The sequence below is a fragment of the Rhamphochromis longiceps genome, linkage group LG19 (assembly GCF_057381845.1).
Source record: "Rhamphochromis longiceps isolate RC_006_pf linkage group LG19, R_longiceps_female_GT1.1, whole genome shotgun sequence".
Lineage (NCBI taxonomy): Eukaryota > Metazoa > Chordata > Actinopteri > Cichliformes > Cichlidae > Rhamphochromis > Rhamphochromis longiceps.
Window position 1 is genome coordinate 14,633,014 of NC_140575.1, and position 15,221 is coordinate 14,648,234.

The window sequence follows — 15,221 nt, forward strand, 5'->3', positions numbered from 1 at the left end:
CGAACACACTCAGGTTCCGGAGGCAGCAATGGAGATGACTGATTGTGGGGTTGTTGTGACTGGTGGGTGCTGGAAGCCATTTCCTGACTCGACAGTCCCTGGGCCTGCAGCATCTCCTTTATCCTCGTAAAGGCATCAACTATGGCAGGTGAGTCCGGGAGCTGGAGAAGGCGGGGATCCCTCTCCATAATAGCTTCAGCAACGTTAATCATTACCAGCTTGCTCTTCAAATCGGGCGCTGTAAAGAAGCGGTCGAGGATCGCTTGGATCCGAGCAGTCTCCTCCAGACACTCGGTGAGAGCAGAATCCGCTGGGTCCATGACTGGTCAGTTCGTTCTGTCACGGCGGGGTGCGCCGATGTGTGCGGAAACAGGACCCAGAAGCAGATGATGACGAGGAATAGTAATGATTAACAGAAAAGTGAACCTTTATTGCGATGACGACAGGAAATGAACCAAGAGACCAAAGCAAACAGGCAAAACACTAAGAAACAAAACACTAAGCTGGCAAAACACTAAGAAACAAAACACTAAAGGTACTAAGACCAAAAACTATAACTATGATTGAGGTGGAAAATAAACAGGCTAAGACTAAGACTATGACTATGACTATGACTGTAACTCTGGTGAGATAAACAGACGAACTGACAATGGCATGAAGAAAACAAAAGGCTTAAATACAGACATGAGGTGATCAGGGGAAGTGGCGACACATGGGGGAAAACAGCTGACAGACATAAACCTAATGACAGGACCAGGAGAGGAAAGCTAAATACAATGAACAAAGAACACATGACATTGTCAGAATAAAACAGGAAATGACAACACAACTTAACAGACCTAATACGTGATGAAATAAATAGAAAACCCCAAAACATAGAAAACCCAGGAACAATAACTGCCTAAACTAAAGGCAAATAGGAAATAACACAAACTAATAACATATCAAAAACTACAAAGAAAACTCAGAGTGCTGGGTCGGAGACCCAGCCTGTGACAGGTAGAGTGGAGACCAAAATAAAGTGAATTACAATAATCATGCTTTGTGACTTGATACTTGCATATTTGCAGAGTTGACTGACTTGGAAGCTTTTAATCATGTAAATGTCTGCATTTCTTCTATTCTTCTCTCCGTTCGTGAACAACAGACAGCTGTACCAGTAAAAAAAAACAGATCAGGGAGGGCTTATCACGTGCTGACAGAAGCAGCCTCGGGCATTTACAGGTATGATAAAAACAGCAGAGTTTCTCTCCACCCACAGTCACTGCTATCTAGCTTTTTGAGGTAAGGCAAGGTACTGTACTCGTACTGTAAACATTCTTAAGCAGCTTGGTTTACACTTTTTTTTTTTTACCTCTTTTTGTAACAGTTATGTGGTGTTGGTATTGTTACATTATTAACGCTGAAAAATACTTTACAGTCTTATGTAAAAGACTCTTGTGTAAAGGAGTACACCTACTTAGTGATGTCCTTTGGGCACGTCGAAGAAGAAAAACGAGTTTGTGTAATGAGAATTAAAGCTAATCTTTACACTTCTTAATGTTTGTTTTCAACAGCTTTCAAACCCTGCAGCTATGCCTCCTCCAGGTGTGTGCATGAACATCATCAGTGCACGCCACATGAAAAATGGCTACGGGACTGTCACCAACCCCGAGAGGTTCCTAAACCAAGACTTCCACCAGCTGAAACAGTACTGTCTCATCCAACATCTAAGGTACATCGATGAGATGTTTCCCCCTGACAGAAATTCAATCGGCAATGGGATACTGACGCCTTCTGACCTTGACCGAGTGGTGTGGCTGAGACCAGGGGTGAGTGTTGCATTGGCTGAAAACCCCAAATGCAAGTACATATAATCATGAAAGCTGTTTGAGGAGAGGGTGTGGTCTGTGGCTCTGCTGCAGAGGAGTGGTGGGGCATTGGGTTTGGTGGGCGGTGCCAGTGTAACTGATCACACCAATCCGTCCAGCTCTGCAGCTCCTCTGCAGTGGAGCCGAAGGCCATACCCCCACCACGCCGATGCTCTAACAATCTACAAATCTAGATAGTTAAGGCTCTTCATGAAGCATAGAAATCTGCTAATTCATTTGTACGTTGGGTTATTGGAACCTTTGTTTCATGGTGTGCCTGAATGCTTTACCAACCACAAACGAGGATGCACATTTTAGCTGCATGAAGTATTTCTTCAAGGGAAACAAAGACAAAACTGTATGAAACACCAACTGTTAATTTGTCAAATGATTGTTAATGTTTCTTTAACTTCTATAACTTTTGTTGCAGTAAGCCCAATAATAATAATGATGATAATAATAAAGAAATAATAACAATAATCCATAAAGATAAGAGTTTGTTTTGTTATTTCAGAAAATTGTTCCAAATCCATCGTTTGTTGCTGACGGGGTGTCCAGGTTCGACTTTGGTCAAGGTTGGGTTAGTAAGTATACTTATTCTTTCACTTCTTTGTGTCAATCTAACCATAATCAGCACAATTACTACTGCGATATCTGCACAGTAAATCATTCTGACAACTCAACTACATATTTTTACAGAAAACTGCTGGTTTATTGCCTCTATTGGAGCTCTGACATTTCAGAATCACATCCTTGGACAAGTTGTTCCACTTGAGCAAAACTTTCACGAGGATTACTGTGGACTGTTCCACTTCAGGGTATATACAGTACCATAATATCATTCATACCATTGAAAAGTCAGTGGTAAAATGTTGTCTGTACATTTTAAAGTTGTTTAAGAATTACTTGAAATATTACGAGTCTTTTGTTTTGATATTCTGCCATTGCCAAAGATAAATATCTAAAAGCAGGTTGCATTAAACAATGCATAAAACCTTTTCGCTTTCTCTTCTCTCTCAACTGCTTAGTTCTGGAGATTTGGAAAATGGGTGGATGTCATCATTGATGACAAACTACCAACAATTGATGGCAGACTCATTTTTGTCCACTCCAGAGATCCAACTGAATTTTGGCCAGCTTTGCTGGAAAAAGCCTATGCAAAGTATGTAAAAACCCTGTGTTATTTCTCAGTTTACAGTGCTCTTTGTGGGAGTTATTTGTCAGTAAAAATAACAATATATCCACTTTTTTTCAGGGTGTGTGGTTCCTACACAGATATGAATGCTGGAACTCCTGCCGAGGCATTGGTAGACTTCACTGGTGGGGTCCACATTTATATTGATCTGTCAAAGCCCCCTCCAGACCTGTGGGAAATGATGTGTCGAGCTGGTCAATCCAAGTCACTGATGGGTTGTGGGACACCACAGGGTGTAAGCATTGATTTACACCACATAAAGCAACATGCTGCCTTGTAATCTTTGTTTTGAAAACAGTCAGGGGTGTCTGTCTTACTGAAAGATCGGGTGATAAAAAAGAACCTTCAGAATAATAGCTCTTAGCTCAGAGTTATCTTCTCCCAGCAGAAAAATAAAAACACTGTGTTGGGATTGTTCCATTTTGAGAAAGTGGTTTGATAACTCCCCCATTCACAGCGGCTGGAAATCTACCTGTCACATTAAAGTAAACAGCACCGCCCTGTTTCCCTGAAGTTAAGCGCAATACCTAGAAAGCAGTACAGTTTAATAGAATGAAGAAAATCCCGTACATGTTAATGCAAGAGTGAACCACTCTCAGAGCCATAGTATGTTGTGAAAAGAAAACACTGGTAAATGTTTTTGACGATCATGTTTTTAGAGATATTTTTTATCAGAATTCAAATTAAAGTATAATCAGTGTTTTGCATGTATTATCTTTCTAAATACCTTAAATTACAGCAGAACAGTACCAATACTTTGTGGGTTGCATTTCTGTTTGTATGAAAGAATCTTCACCTTTTTCATCATGTAGTTTATTTTAATTAATTAATGACCCATAAGTGGCTCCACAGGATCTTGTTTGGCCCCTCAAACAGTAACTACACGGATAAGTCTTTTCAGACAGAGAGAGCTACTGATACATTAGACTCTGAAATACTTGTCCAGATGGTTTACTCTCATGATGAGTGAAAGCACTTAATCCAGCAGAAGCACGTCTCATATGATGTATGATAATCTTGCACCATTTGAACCTTCACAAGAATTTAAGAAGCTGTTTGTTTTCCAAATAATGTTGATATATCCTACTGTATGAGCAAATACATGGGGCGACCGTGGCTCAGGGGGTTGGGAAGCGTATCTGTAACCGGAAGGTTGCCGGTTCGATCCCCGGGCTCTCTGTCCTGGTCGTTGTGTCCTTGGGCAAGACACTTTTTACCCTACCGCCTACTGGTGTTGGCCAGAGGGGGATGGCGCGATATGGCAGCCTTGCTTCTGTCAGTCTGAACAAGCTACAACCGTAGCTTGCCTCCACCAGTGTGTGAATGCGAGAGTGAATGAATAGTGGCATTGTAAAGCGCTTTGGGTGCCTTGAAAAGCGCTATATAAATCCAATCCATTATTATTAAATGAAATTTAATTTGCTGACACACGAGTAATGCTAACATAAGCAACAATATACTGGTTCTTTACTACTTTGAAAAGCCAAAGTTTGCTAATATGATTTTGTTTTCATTTAAAATTTGCCAATTAGCCAACTCAGCTCGTTCTTGTGTGTTCACTATTTATTACCTGCAAGACTCAAAAGCAAAATGATATTTTTCTTAAGTTGTGCTAATTTAAACTGAACTTGGAATGTTTACATGTGTTAATTCTTTGTAGGAGACAACTGAAAACATTGTACTACCAAATGGGCTGGTCCAAAGCCATGCTTACGCTGTCACAGGTGTTAAACAGGTAAGGTCTGGAATTTGTTTAAAAGATAATACAACATGCAGCAAACTAAAATAGAGTGGTTGTTAACGTTCTATTAGCAAGAGTTGCGTTTTTAAGTTTCTAATGATGTTTACCTCAGCAAACAATTAATTTCATTCATTTTAAGGTAATAAAGGTACCGAGCTTGCATTTACTGTAAAGCAGTGTATTTTTTTTATTAAAGAAACTACAAATGTGGTTTCCTTTGGTGTGCAGATGATTAGCCGAGGGCAGATGGTGAACCTGGTGCGTTTGTGGAATCCCTGGGGCCACGGAGAGTGGAATGGAGACTGGAGTGATCGGTTAGAGCATCTTGCACTCACCATTTCTCTGGTTTTGTACCTCAGGAGAAAAAATACTGAGATAATTTAGCAGTGGTGGAATAGCATTATATATATATATATTATGCTCACAGGGAAGTATCAAGAAGTCCTGTGTGTTTTGTTTTAGTAATTTCCTCAGTTATAAACTTAAGGGGCGATCGTGGCTCAAAGAGTTGGCAGTTCGTCTTGTAACTGGAAGGCTGCCGGTTCGAACCCCGGCTCGGATAGTCTCGGTCATTGTGTCCTTGGGCAAGACACTTCACCTACCTACTGGTGATGGCCAGAGGGGCCGATGGTGCGATATGGCAGCCTCGCTTCTGTCAGTCTGCCCCAGGGCAGCTGTGGCTACAACTGTAGTTTGCCTCCACCAGTGAGTGAATGAATAGTGGAATTGTAAAGCGCTTTGAGGGCCCTGTAAAGCGCTATATAAATGCATTATTATAAATACATTTTTAGGCATGCAAGGAAGGGCTGAGGATAGCTGAGGATATGTGGATCAGAGCCATGAGAAGCTTTTGTGTTGGTTTCTTATCAGCGTAATCTCTTAATTATGAACTTCTTATGTAAGTGAAGAAAAAACCCCCACAGATGGCAAGTTTTGACAGGACTTGAAGGTTTTATTCTAGAGTTTCTTATTTTGAAATACTTGATGATTTTAGGTGTGGTTTGTGGTTTGGAGGCATTCTCTAATGGCTCTGTTTGAAACTATTGAAACAAGGTCTGTCTTGCACACGAGGCAGAAGAAAAAGTCTCCTGACAGCTCTGAAAGACTCTTTGTTGACTGCAAAGGTCACTAATTTCCCACACGTCATCCACATGAGTAGAGAGGAGTAGTTGTAGCTTGAATGAGCTTAAATTTGAAAAGTTTAGAATATGACAATATTGTATTCATATGCCTCCTCTTCCTTCTCTGAAAAATTTCCAAAAAGGTCACCTCTGTGGCAAACTGTGAGTCCTCAAGATCGAGATATGTGCCTAGCAGTCTATGATGACGGCGAGTTTTGGTAAGAAAAATCAAAATGTGACAAATGCAACACAGTAATTAGTTACACAATAATAAGTTCTTACCATAATTAAACAAAAGAAGAACAAAAAGATGCTTTCTAACCCTAAGTACTCAAATGTATTTGTGTTATACATCTCTATGCTCAAATGCTTAAAAGTTAAATTAGATTATATAGTTAGTTTCTTTGAACATAGTTTAATAGAATAATAGAATAATAGAATAATATAAATAATAGAATAGCTATTCAAGGGCAAAAGAGTCTATAGAGTTAGAATTTGACTTCCAGTGAAAGCTGCTAAACAAAAGCTGCTACGCTTTTGTGTAGATTCCATTAAATCAACAAATTGTTGCAGAATACATGCTTTTTATATTTCTGTTCATTTTTTGTTATCGTTCATTATCACGAAACTGCCAGAACTCATTATTACCTAAATTTATATCTGTTTTCAAGGATGAGTCTGAAAGACTTCTGTAAGACCTATTCAGAGCTCGACATCTGCTGTATGTGTCCTGACTTCCTGGATGGAAACTCTACCTGTCACTGGAAAACCTCCATTTATGAAGGTCGATGGGTTGCAGGAACCACTGCTGGAGGCTGCATGAAGAACCCTGGTATATTCAAAAGCTCTAATAAGTTAAAGCCTCATTAAATGCCTTAGTTATGGAAATAAATGATCTCTTTGCTACATCCATTTGCACAGCACCACATGCCTTTTAGCAATTCTAAACTAATTGCAACTATCATTTATTTCCTTTGCGCTATAATCAATCTTTGTAGACTACAGTGTGACCAAAATCCTGACCATACAATCTCACTGACTCTGAAAGGGTTCCTTCGAAGACGGGAACAGGTCTGTGACCACCAGCAGTCAGTTATCATCTTCAAAGTGACTTTGATGCTTCAAAATACCAATAAAACATATAAATATGATCAAATGGTAACCAGAGATAAGCACAGGAGTCTGGCAGTGATTGTAGTCAGAGGATAATTTTTTTGGAGACAGGGTACTTCCTAACATATCATGTGGCCTATCCAATGACCTTGGAGGTGCCAAGGCCAAGGAAGTGCTATTTTTACTCTAGTGTGACTGAGCCATTAAATATAATTGCAATAATTTGGGAACTGTGAAGAGAAAGTGTCGTATTTCTGTGGAGTCAGTCTATCATCTTGTAGCTGCTTGTTAAGGTTTACTTAATAATAATAATAATAATAATAATAATAATAATAATAATAATAATAGATTAATGGAAAACTCCAAAATGATTTCCTTCTTTGCTTTTCAGAGAGCTTCTGGACAAATCCACAGTATCGGGTCAAGATTGATGAATTATCCAGTGAATGTGCTGGGAAACAGGGTGAAGTCAACATGCTGGTGTCTCTCATGCAAAAGCCAGATAAAAGGAATAGACGCCTGGTCCAGAACCTCTACATTGGATTTTCTGTATTTGAGGTAAAGATTAGCCTTTATTGTTTCCATCACACTGGTTAGATTGGTGTACTCTGCACTGCATGTGTAGAAGTCATGTAGTAAACTAATGAAAAGTGGGAGTTTTGTGCCTCATTTACAAAAAACCCTTCAATTCCTAAATCATTAGTTTCCATTTAGCTTTTATAAAGACATAATTCACGTGATCTAATTTTTTTTTCTGTGATTTCCTCTAAGGTGCCTGAAAACGTGAGTATTTTCCCACAGCAAACATTTCATTTCACAATTTTCAAATAACAGGACCGAGACAGAGCGGAAGAGATTAAATATCTGTTTAAAACTGATATTACAGTACATGGCACACAGCGGGAAATTCCCAGCCTCTTTCTTCAGTGCGAGCAAACTTGTTGCCTACACTAAATCCTACATAAATGCCCGTGAGGTGATGGAGTTAATGATGCTGAAGCCTGGTGAATACGTGATTGTGCCATCCACCTTCAGTCCCAATGAGACAGCCTCCTTCATCCTGACCATCGTGTCCAAGGCAGAGACCCACGTGCAGTAAGATACTTGCAATCTTATACACTACACTGGCAAAAGTATTCACTCACCCGTCCAAATAATTTAATCCAGGTGTTCCAATCATTTTCATGGTTATAAAATCAAGTACTTAGGCATGCAGACTCCTTCTACAAACATTTGTGAAAGAATAGGTCATTCCCAGGAGCTCAGTGACTTCCAGCATGGCGATAGGATGACATCTGTGCAACAAGTCGAGTCGTGAAATTTCCTTGCGGGATTATCGTGTGCGGCCGTTTTTTAGGAGTTGGGCTCGGCTCATTAGTTGCAGTGAAAGGAACTCTTAATGCTTCAGCATAACAAAGCATTTTTGACATGCTTCCAACTTTGTGGGACCAGTTTGGACATAACCCCTTCCTGTGCCAATAAAACTGCATACCAGTGCACAAAGCAAGGTCCGTAAAGACGTGGATGAGTGAGTTTGGTGTGGAAGAACTTGAGTGGCCTGCACAGAGTCCTGACAGATCACCTTTGGGATGAATTAGAGCAAATACTGAAAAGTGTTTAAACACACATTATTAACACATTTAAATGTATATATATGTTTCTTCAGTTTCAGTTCTCTGATGTGAACTGAAACTAAAGAAGCTGGATGACTGTTGAAACGTCTTCAAGGAAACTTAAAGAAGTCCAGAAGCTTTTCTTTCCAAGCAAGTCTTTTGGCAAAATAGTGTAGTGACAAGTAATGTTCAAAGTTGGGGTAGTAAATGCTAAAAAATAAACATAATCTCAAACCCTTTTTGACAGAAAGGGTGGGGCAGAGGAGGCGCGGGCAACATGACAAGCAATGGTGCCCATCCATATCATACAACCTGTTTTGACTGTGTCTAGTTGTAAAAGTTCTACTATATGTTTATACTGCACTGATTTAAGCAGGTGCCTTTTTTGGAAGGTTTTGATGATGCTCTCAATCATCTGTGGAATTGCCTGGGGAACTTTTGACATCAACTATGCGTCTAAGTGTCGTAAAGAGTATTATTGGCACTATAAAAGATGTTTAGCAAGCAAGTAAAGAAGTGGCATTTTGGAGAGAGAAGAGCAGAAGGATTTTACCAAAAGACTGAGTTTGAGCAGTGCTGTCACTGATTATACGAGTGCAAAGTCTGATAGATGGAGTTCTTATGGCGGAGCTGTTTTGAAAGATTTAAAATCCATCCATTCGCTACCACTTATCCTTTTCAGGGTCGTGGGGGGTGCTGGAGCCAATCCCAGCTGTCATAGGGCGAGAGGCAGGGTACACCCTGGACAGGTCGCCAGTCTGTCGCAGGGCTAACACACAGGGACAGACAACCATTCGCACTCACATTCACACCTATGGGCAATTTAGATTAACCAATTAACCTATCCCCAATAAGTGCATGTCTTTGGTGGGAGGAAGCCAGAGTACCCGGAGAGAACCCACGCAAACACGGGGAGAACATACAAACTCCACACAGAAAGCCCCCGGCCTGATGGTGGAATTGAACTCAGGACCTTCTTGCTGTTCGGCAACAGTGCTAACCACCGTGCCACCATGCTGCGAGATTTAAAATCATTAATTGTTATTTGTTAAAAGTTTGCATTCTTACTATGTGGGTGTGCAAAGCTGGGCAAGTGGGAAGGAATTTTGAATGGGGAATTCTATAAATGTGTGTCATTGGTACACTGACCTGTCAGTCTGTGTGGACCTGTAGTGCTGTGGTGCTCAGGTATCACATGGCTGTATCGTCCTCAGGGTCTATCACAAAGTTGTTGCTCCTGTGATCTCCCGAATGACAATCCTGCACACTACTTTTACTTGCTGGTGAAAAAAAGTTGTACTCATTCCTTTTATCTGTCCTGTGTCCTCAGTGAGAACTCCAGTGGTCATGAATATATGGAATTGGAAGAGGTGAATAAGATGGATCATGTTACATCATCCAGTAGAAATATATACTGTCAAATAATAGTGAAAATAACCCCTTGGTATTTGGTAGAGTTAATTCTGAACAACTGACCCCATACTGACCCCATACTCACTCACTTTTTAACCTTGGTTGTTGTTGTTTTTTTTGTTAACATTGATTGAATGACACAGTCTAATCATTAATATAGAGATAAAAACATGCTTAGAGCACCGCTCTTTTGCAGAACACACCAGTGGGAAAGAGTGAGGATGACGAACGTAAAAGGACACTGTTCCGTCAGCATTCTGACAAGGTAAAGGATTGTGTCTTGTAACAATAGTTCCTTTTTTTGGGGGGGGGACACATGTCTATTTGCTTTTTTTTTAATGAGTTAGATAATAAGAAACGCTTAAAAGTAACCCAACCATCACATTAAGCTTTGATTACTTTCCAGTATGAAGAAGTGGATGCAGAGCAGCTCAAGAGGCTCCTAAATGGAAAAATACTAAAAGGTTTGCACAGTAAAAGTGAAAGGCTACACAGTTAAAATAATAATCCCATGTAGATGGTGCCGAGTGTCCTAGTATGATTTACTTTTTTCTTTTTTAGGAGACTTGAAATCTGGAGGATTCACAATCGATGCCTGTCGCAGCATGGTAGCTCTGATGGATGTATCCTCGAGTGTCATATTGACTTGGGTGCATTTATATTGGCTTCATTTCAGCTGCTTACTGGAGCAAACCCTTACAATAACTGCACTTACATAAAACATATTAACAGTGTACAAGTCAAAACCTGCCTGCCCTTTTACTCAATAATGCAAAAATGCACAGTTCTGATATCTTAATGGTACCTTAAAAAGACATCTGTGACTGGAAAGCTGAATGATGAGGAATTTGTTCGTCTGTGGAAGAAGGCTGTCACATACCAGGTAAGATAAACATAGTAAATGTCAAAGATGTCATCACAACACAAAGGCAGGGTTACCTGACAGGTAATCAGAGGTGAAAGCAGGATTTAGTTTGAACACAAACTGTCACATTTGCATATAAGAACTCACTGAACAAAGGGAGCGACCTGGGAAACATATGATTTCAGATTTGGTGATGACATCAGGAAGGCTGTAGCACACAAGAAATAATGTTCATCCAGTTGCACATTGAGGTTTATTGCTCTGAAACACAGCAAAACAGCAACTCTGTGTTACTGACGGCTTCCATTACAATAACTGGCCTGCGTTACTTTTGTAAGGTATTATGTGTAATGGCCCTTTAGTAATCAGCCCTTAGTAAACAGAGCAAATGACAGACCAGTGAACAATACACAGCATAAGATGTACTGGCTGGTTTATCAAAACATTTCTTATAACTTTTACTGAAACCAGCTAATTGTTTTCTATCATATTTCTGATGGAACAACACGGTTAAACAGTTTAACCCAGGAGACTAACATCACTTAGCGCAGCGGTCCCCAACCCCCGGGCCTCGGACCGGTACCGGGCCGCGAGAGTTGAGGCTCAGGTGTGAAATGTATAGTTTTCAGGGTTTTTATCGGTTTTCAGCGTTATTTTGTTATCGTTTTTATCGTTTACTCGGTTTTCAGGGTTTTTATCGGTTTTCAGCGTTATTTTGTTATCGTTTTTATCGTTTACTCGGTTTTCCTGGGTCTTTTCACGTGTGTTATGAAAAAATTTTCGGTAAAATTTTTCCGGTACCGGTACTAGTTTTATTTTGTTGTATTCATCCGCGACACCTTAAAGGCCGGTCCATGAAAATATTGCCGGGCATAAACCGGTCCGTGGTGCAAAAAAGGTTGGGGACCGCTGACTTAGCGCACAAAGGTTACTAGCGTTAGCCACGGATAACGTGAATCAACTCTCTTCTTTGGTCACATCAAACGCCTTATAAACAAGAATTACACTCCAAACATGTTACTTTAAATAACTATCAACTTTACATAAATGTATAGAGTTCTCGTATACTGCTCTCACCTGAAACACAGCAAAACAGCAGTTCTGTGTCACTGACAGCTTCCATTACAATAACTGGCCCGCGTTACTTTTGTAAGGGATTATTTTGCCAGTCTCTCATTTGTCTGAGACGCCACTGCCACCTACTGGCGAAACTAAATATCGCCTTAAAACCAAATCAGGTGGGAGCACACGTTAAAAAACTTCAACAAGAATTCTGAGGCTTGTTTTTGATCCTTAAAATACTCAGGATGCCACAATTATCAGGATGTTGACTTTATCTCACCCACACCACCAGACTACTCCTTTTGTAGACTAATCCATTGTGTATATTAGGATTGTCTCAATGTCAGAGTTCATTCAACAGTTGATCATGCTACAAAGAGAAATCACTTTAAGTCCATAACGACGGATGTTCTAATGCATTTACGTGTAGTTATTACACAATTATCTATGAAGTCTTTTAACATGTCAACCATTGATTTTCAAATATCAAATACAGCCCTACACACACACACACACACATACACACACACACACACACACACACAATGTGAAAATGTGACATAAAAAATAATTAAACAAAGATTATCTTACATTTTCAAGCAAGACTTTATATACAGTCTTCGAGCAAAAGTAACAAAACTTCACAAACTGAAGTGGATTTGTTTCATTTTTAAGCTTGTCTGTAATCTCTCCCTCACTGTTCTGTTTCTCCGTTATTTTATTGGTGGTCAAGCTGACTGCTCATGGAAGGAAAAACTAAAACCAGGAAATGTCCCAGTGCTGCTGAGGGGCAGAAGGTCACTGGTTCTAACCCATGCAAACGTCTTATTATAAATATTCTAACATTATAATCGCTAATTATGTGCTTTTCACACAGGAAATTTTCTCCCGCTGTGATGTTTCGAAAACAGGGACGCTGTCACTAAGCGAGCTGAGAAATGCTATGATAGCCTCAGGTAGACATTTAATTTTAAAACCCATTTTAAGATACTGTTGGAACACAAAACTATCCTGTGATTATTGAGTCTTTCACATTTTCTATGTAAAACAATGGTATAGTTAACATTTTTAGAAAAACAAAATGAACATGAAAACAATGGTCCCTCTAACAATCATTTATTTAAATCTCTCCCTTCATGCAGCTCTGTATCAGGTTTTAGCTCAGTGTTTAGCTGTCTGCTTATTTTTGGTCACTTTCTGTAGTGGTGGCTCTCACACTATGTGGCACCCAGAAGCTGGTAAAGACCAAAAACCAAGCTTAAAGAGTCTAAATAAGTGGGCTATATGACTGGTTACCAACGAATTAAATTGTCATATTAAAGTTTTTTATTTGCAACATGTCTCTGCTTCTTCTATGTGGCCAAAATGATTATTCCTCAGTTTAGTAAAATACCAAAGTAAGGCATTAAAGCAGAGAAAAGATCAGGATCCAGCTTAAATTCTACAATGAAGACAGTAATGGCAATCATACATTCAGTATTAATATGTTCTGAAGGTTATGTAAATAGTATTTTTGTAAAGTATTAGCACTTGCTTTGATATTCTACACAAACCACCTGTCTAGCAGCGTGTCTGTTTGTATCTGGTAGCAACCAGCCCTAATACACACTCCACTGACTTCATCTTATGAACTGTATGTTGGTCAGGAAAGAAGATCAGCGATGAGATGCTGAATTTGATGGCTCTCCGTTACGGCACCTCGTCTGGGCACATTACTCTGGAGAGCTTCATCAGTCTAGTACTCCGCTTTGAATGCATGTATCGTAAGTAAAACTGAAGAAAATTACAGTAGACATATTTTATATTCTTCAAAGGTTAAAAGTTGTCAACTGTGGAACTTGAATTAGATTTGAATATCTGCAATATCTGTCTTTTCTCTTTATTTTCTTTACAATTAGAAATTACTCAGAAATACTCATTACATCACTGACGGGACACCAAAAGGATGAAGTCAGAACAAGTTGTGAAACTTCTACTTTTTCTTAACTATAAGGATTTATGTCTTTCTCCACAGAAATCTTCAACCAGTTGTCTGATGGCAAGGCTATGACTCTTCAGGAAACAGAGGTGACTACACTTCATTTTAAAATAGTTAACGAATCATGTCATGCATGCGCGAGATTTTAAGGTATGAAACATTAATAATCTATGATTTTTTATTGCAGTGGATGTACATTGCAATGTACACTTAACCTGACAGAGGAGATGACCTGCAGGAATGAGAACAAAGAAGAAATAAACAAAAAAGAGTTTTTCAGCATGAAAAAAAAATCATGATATGCAACCACTGGGTGAAGGTTTACAGTATATGAACAGGGCAGTAGAGTTAGACTACAAATCTGTGAGGAGTAGAAACTTTACAGTACAACAGATAGAACCGTGAGTGTGCAGCATCTGTGATTATTTTACACTGAAATCATTTTTTACAAAAACTAATTCAAAGTTCAAAGGTGGTGGTGCTTTAGAAGCACAAAGTTTGTGTCAAATCTTTATAGCCCATGTACTCCACCTTTGCTAAATGTTTCTGTTACTGAAGTTCTTTTTAAGTGGGTTGCTGCATTTTCTTTTCCACTGCTATGATACCGTAAGAGGGTTTTTTTTGATTGTCTCCCAACCTAGAGTCACATTGAAATATGCAAAAAGCTTTTGGATGATGTGAGATTAAATTTGATGTCTCGGGAAAAAATGTATTCACTGTTGTGATTGGATAACCTTTCATCTAGTGCCATCAATTGGTTGAAACTTTACTTTGTTATTTAGCTGAGACCATGTGTGCCTGTACGTGCAGCCTTATGGTGCCAGGATATCTGATATGTCTGTAAAAAGTGTTTCTGATAGAGCATTTTAAGTGGGTTACTGAATTTTTAGCTTGGAATGGATTTTTTTTTTTATATTATTATCAGCTTCTACACAAAGAAATGATTCAAGCAGCTACGACAAGCATCAGAATTTCACGTACAAACCCCCTTTTTAGATGAAAAAAATAAATGAATGAAAAGCATGACATAAAAACTGAGCCTCACTGAACAGAGAATTCACAAATCAATTCTTTGGCCGCCATTTAAAAAACACTCAGATAAAATGCTCTGAACCCTAAACCTTTCATTCTTAAGCTTGAGTTTAAAGTTTTGAATTTACAACAGAGCGAGAAACTATTCAAAAATATGATGCCTGATCGTTCTGATTGTTCAACAGGCAGAGACATAGGCGTCAGATATTTATTTCCATGTTTTTATTGATTTTATCAA

General features: G+C 39.2%; 1 protein-coding gene across 1 annotated transcript; it reads left to right on the forward strand.

Annotated features, from left to right (window-relative positions):
* The first annotated feature begins 1,567 nt into the window (after positions 1–1,567).
* LOC146646422 (calpain-1 catalytic subunit-like) lies at positions 1,568–14,852 on the forward strand. The gene is made up of 20 exons (XM_085392461.1): positions 1,568–1,811; positions 2,365–2,434; positions 2,550–2,668; positions 2,879–3,012; positions 3,106–3,280; positions 4,706–4,780; positions 5,015–5,100; positions 6,051–6,125; positions 6,579–6,739; positions 7,412–7,578; positions 7,907–8,115; positions 9,964–10,003; positions 10,243–10,311; positions 10,453–10,510; positions 10,608–10,669; positions 10,861–10,929; positions 12,851–12,929; positions 13,620–13,736; positions 13,988–14,040; positions 14,139–14,852. Exons 1-20 carry the CDS (start codon positions 1,575–1,577, stop codon positions 14,163–14,165), a joined length of 2,082 nt encoding a protein of 693 aa, XP_085248587.1. The 5' UTR covers positions 1,568–1,574; the 3' UTR covers positions 14,166–14,852.
* Positions 14,853–15,221: the final 369 nt, after the last annotated feature.

Bases quoted from the DNA above. Each gene is read 5' to 3' on its own strand.
- LOC146646422 (XM_085392461.1), top strand. From the start codon at position 1,575: ATGCCTCCTCCAGGTGTGTGCATGAACATCATCAGTGCACGCCACATG. The intron at 5,101-6,050 runs GTTAGAGCATCT...ATTTCCAAAAAG, and splicing joins AATGGAGACTGGAGTGATCG to GTCACCTCTGTGGCAAACTG. The intron at 14,041-14,138 runs GTGACTACACTT...TTTTTATTGCAG, and splicing joins TGACTCTTCAGGAAACAGAG to TGGATGTACATTGCAATGTA.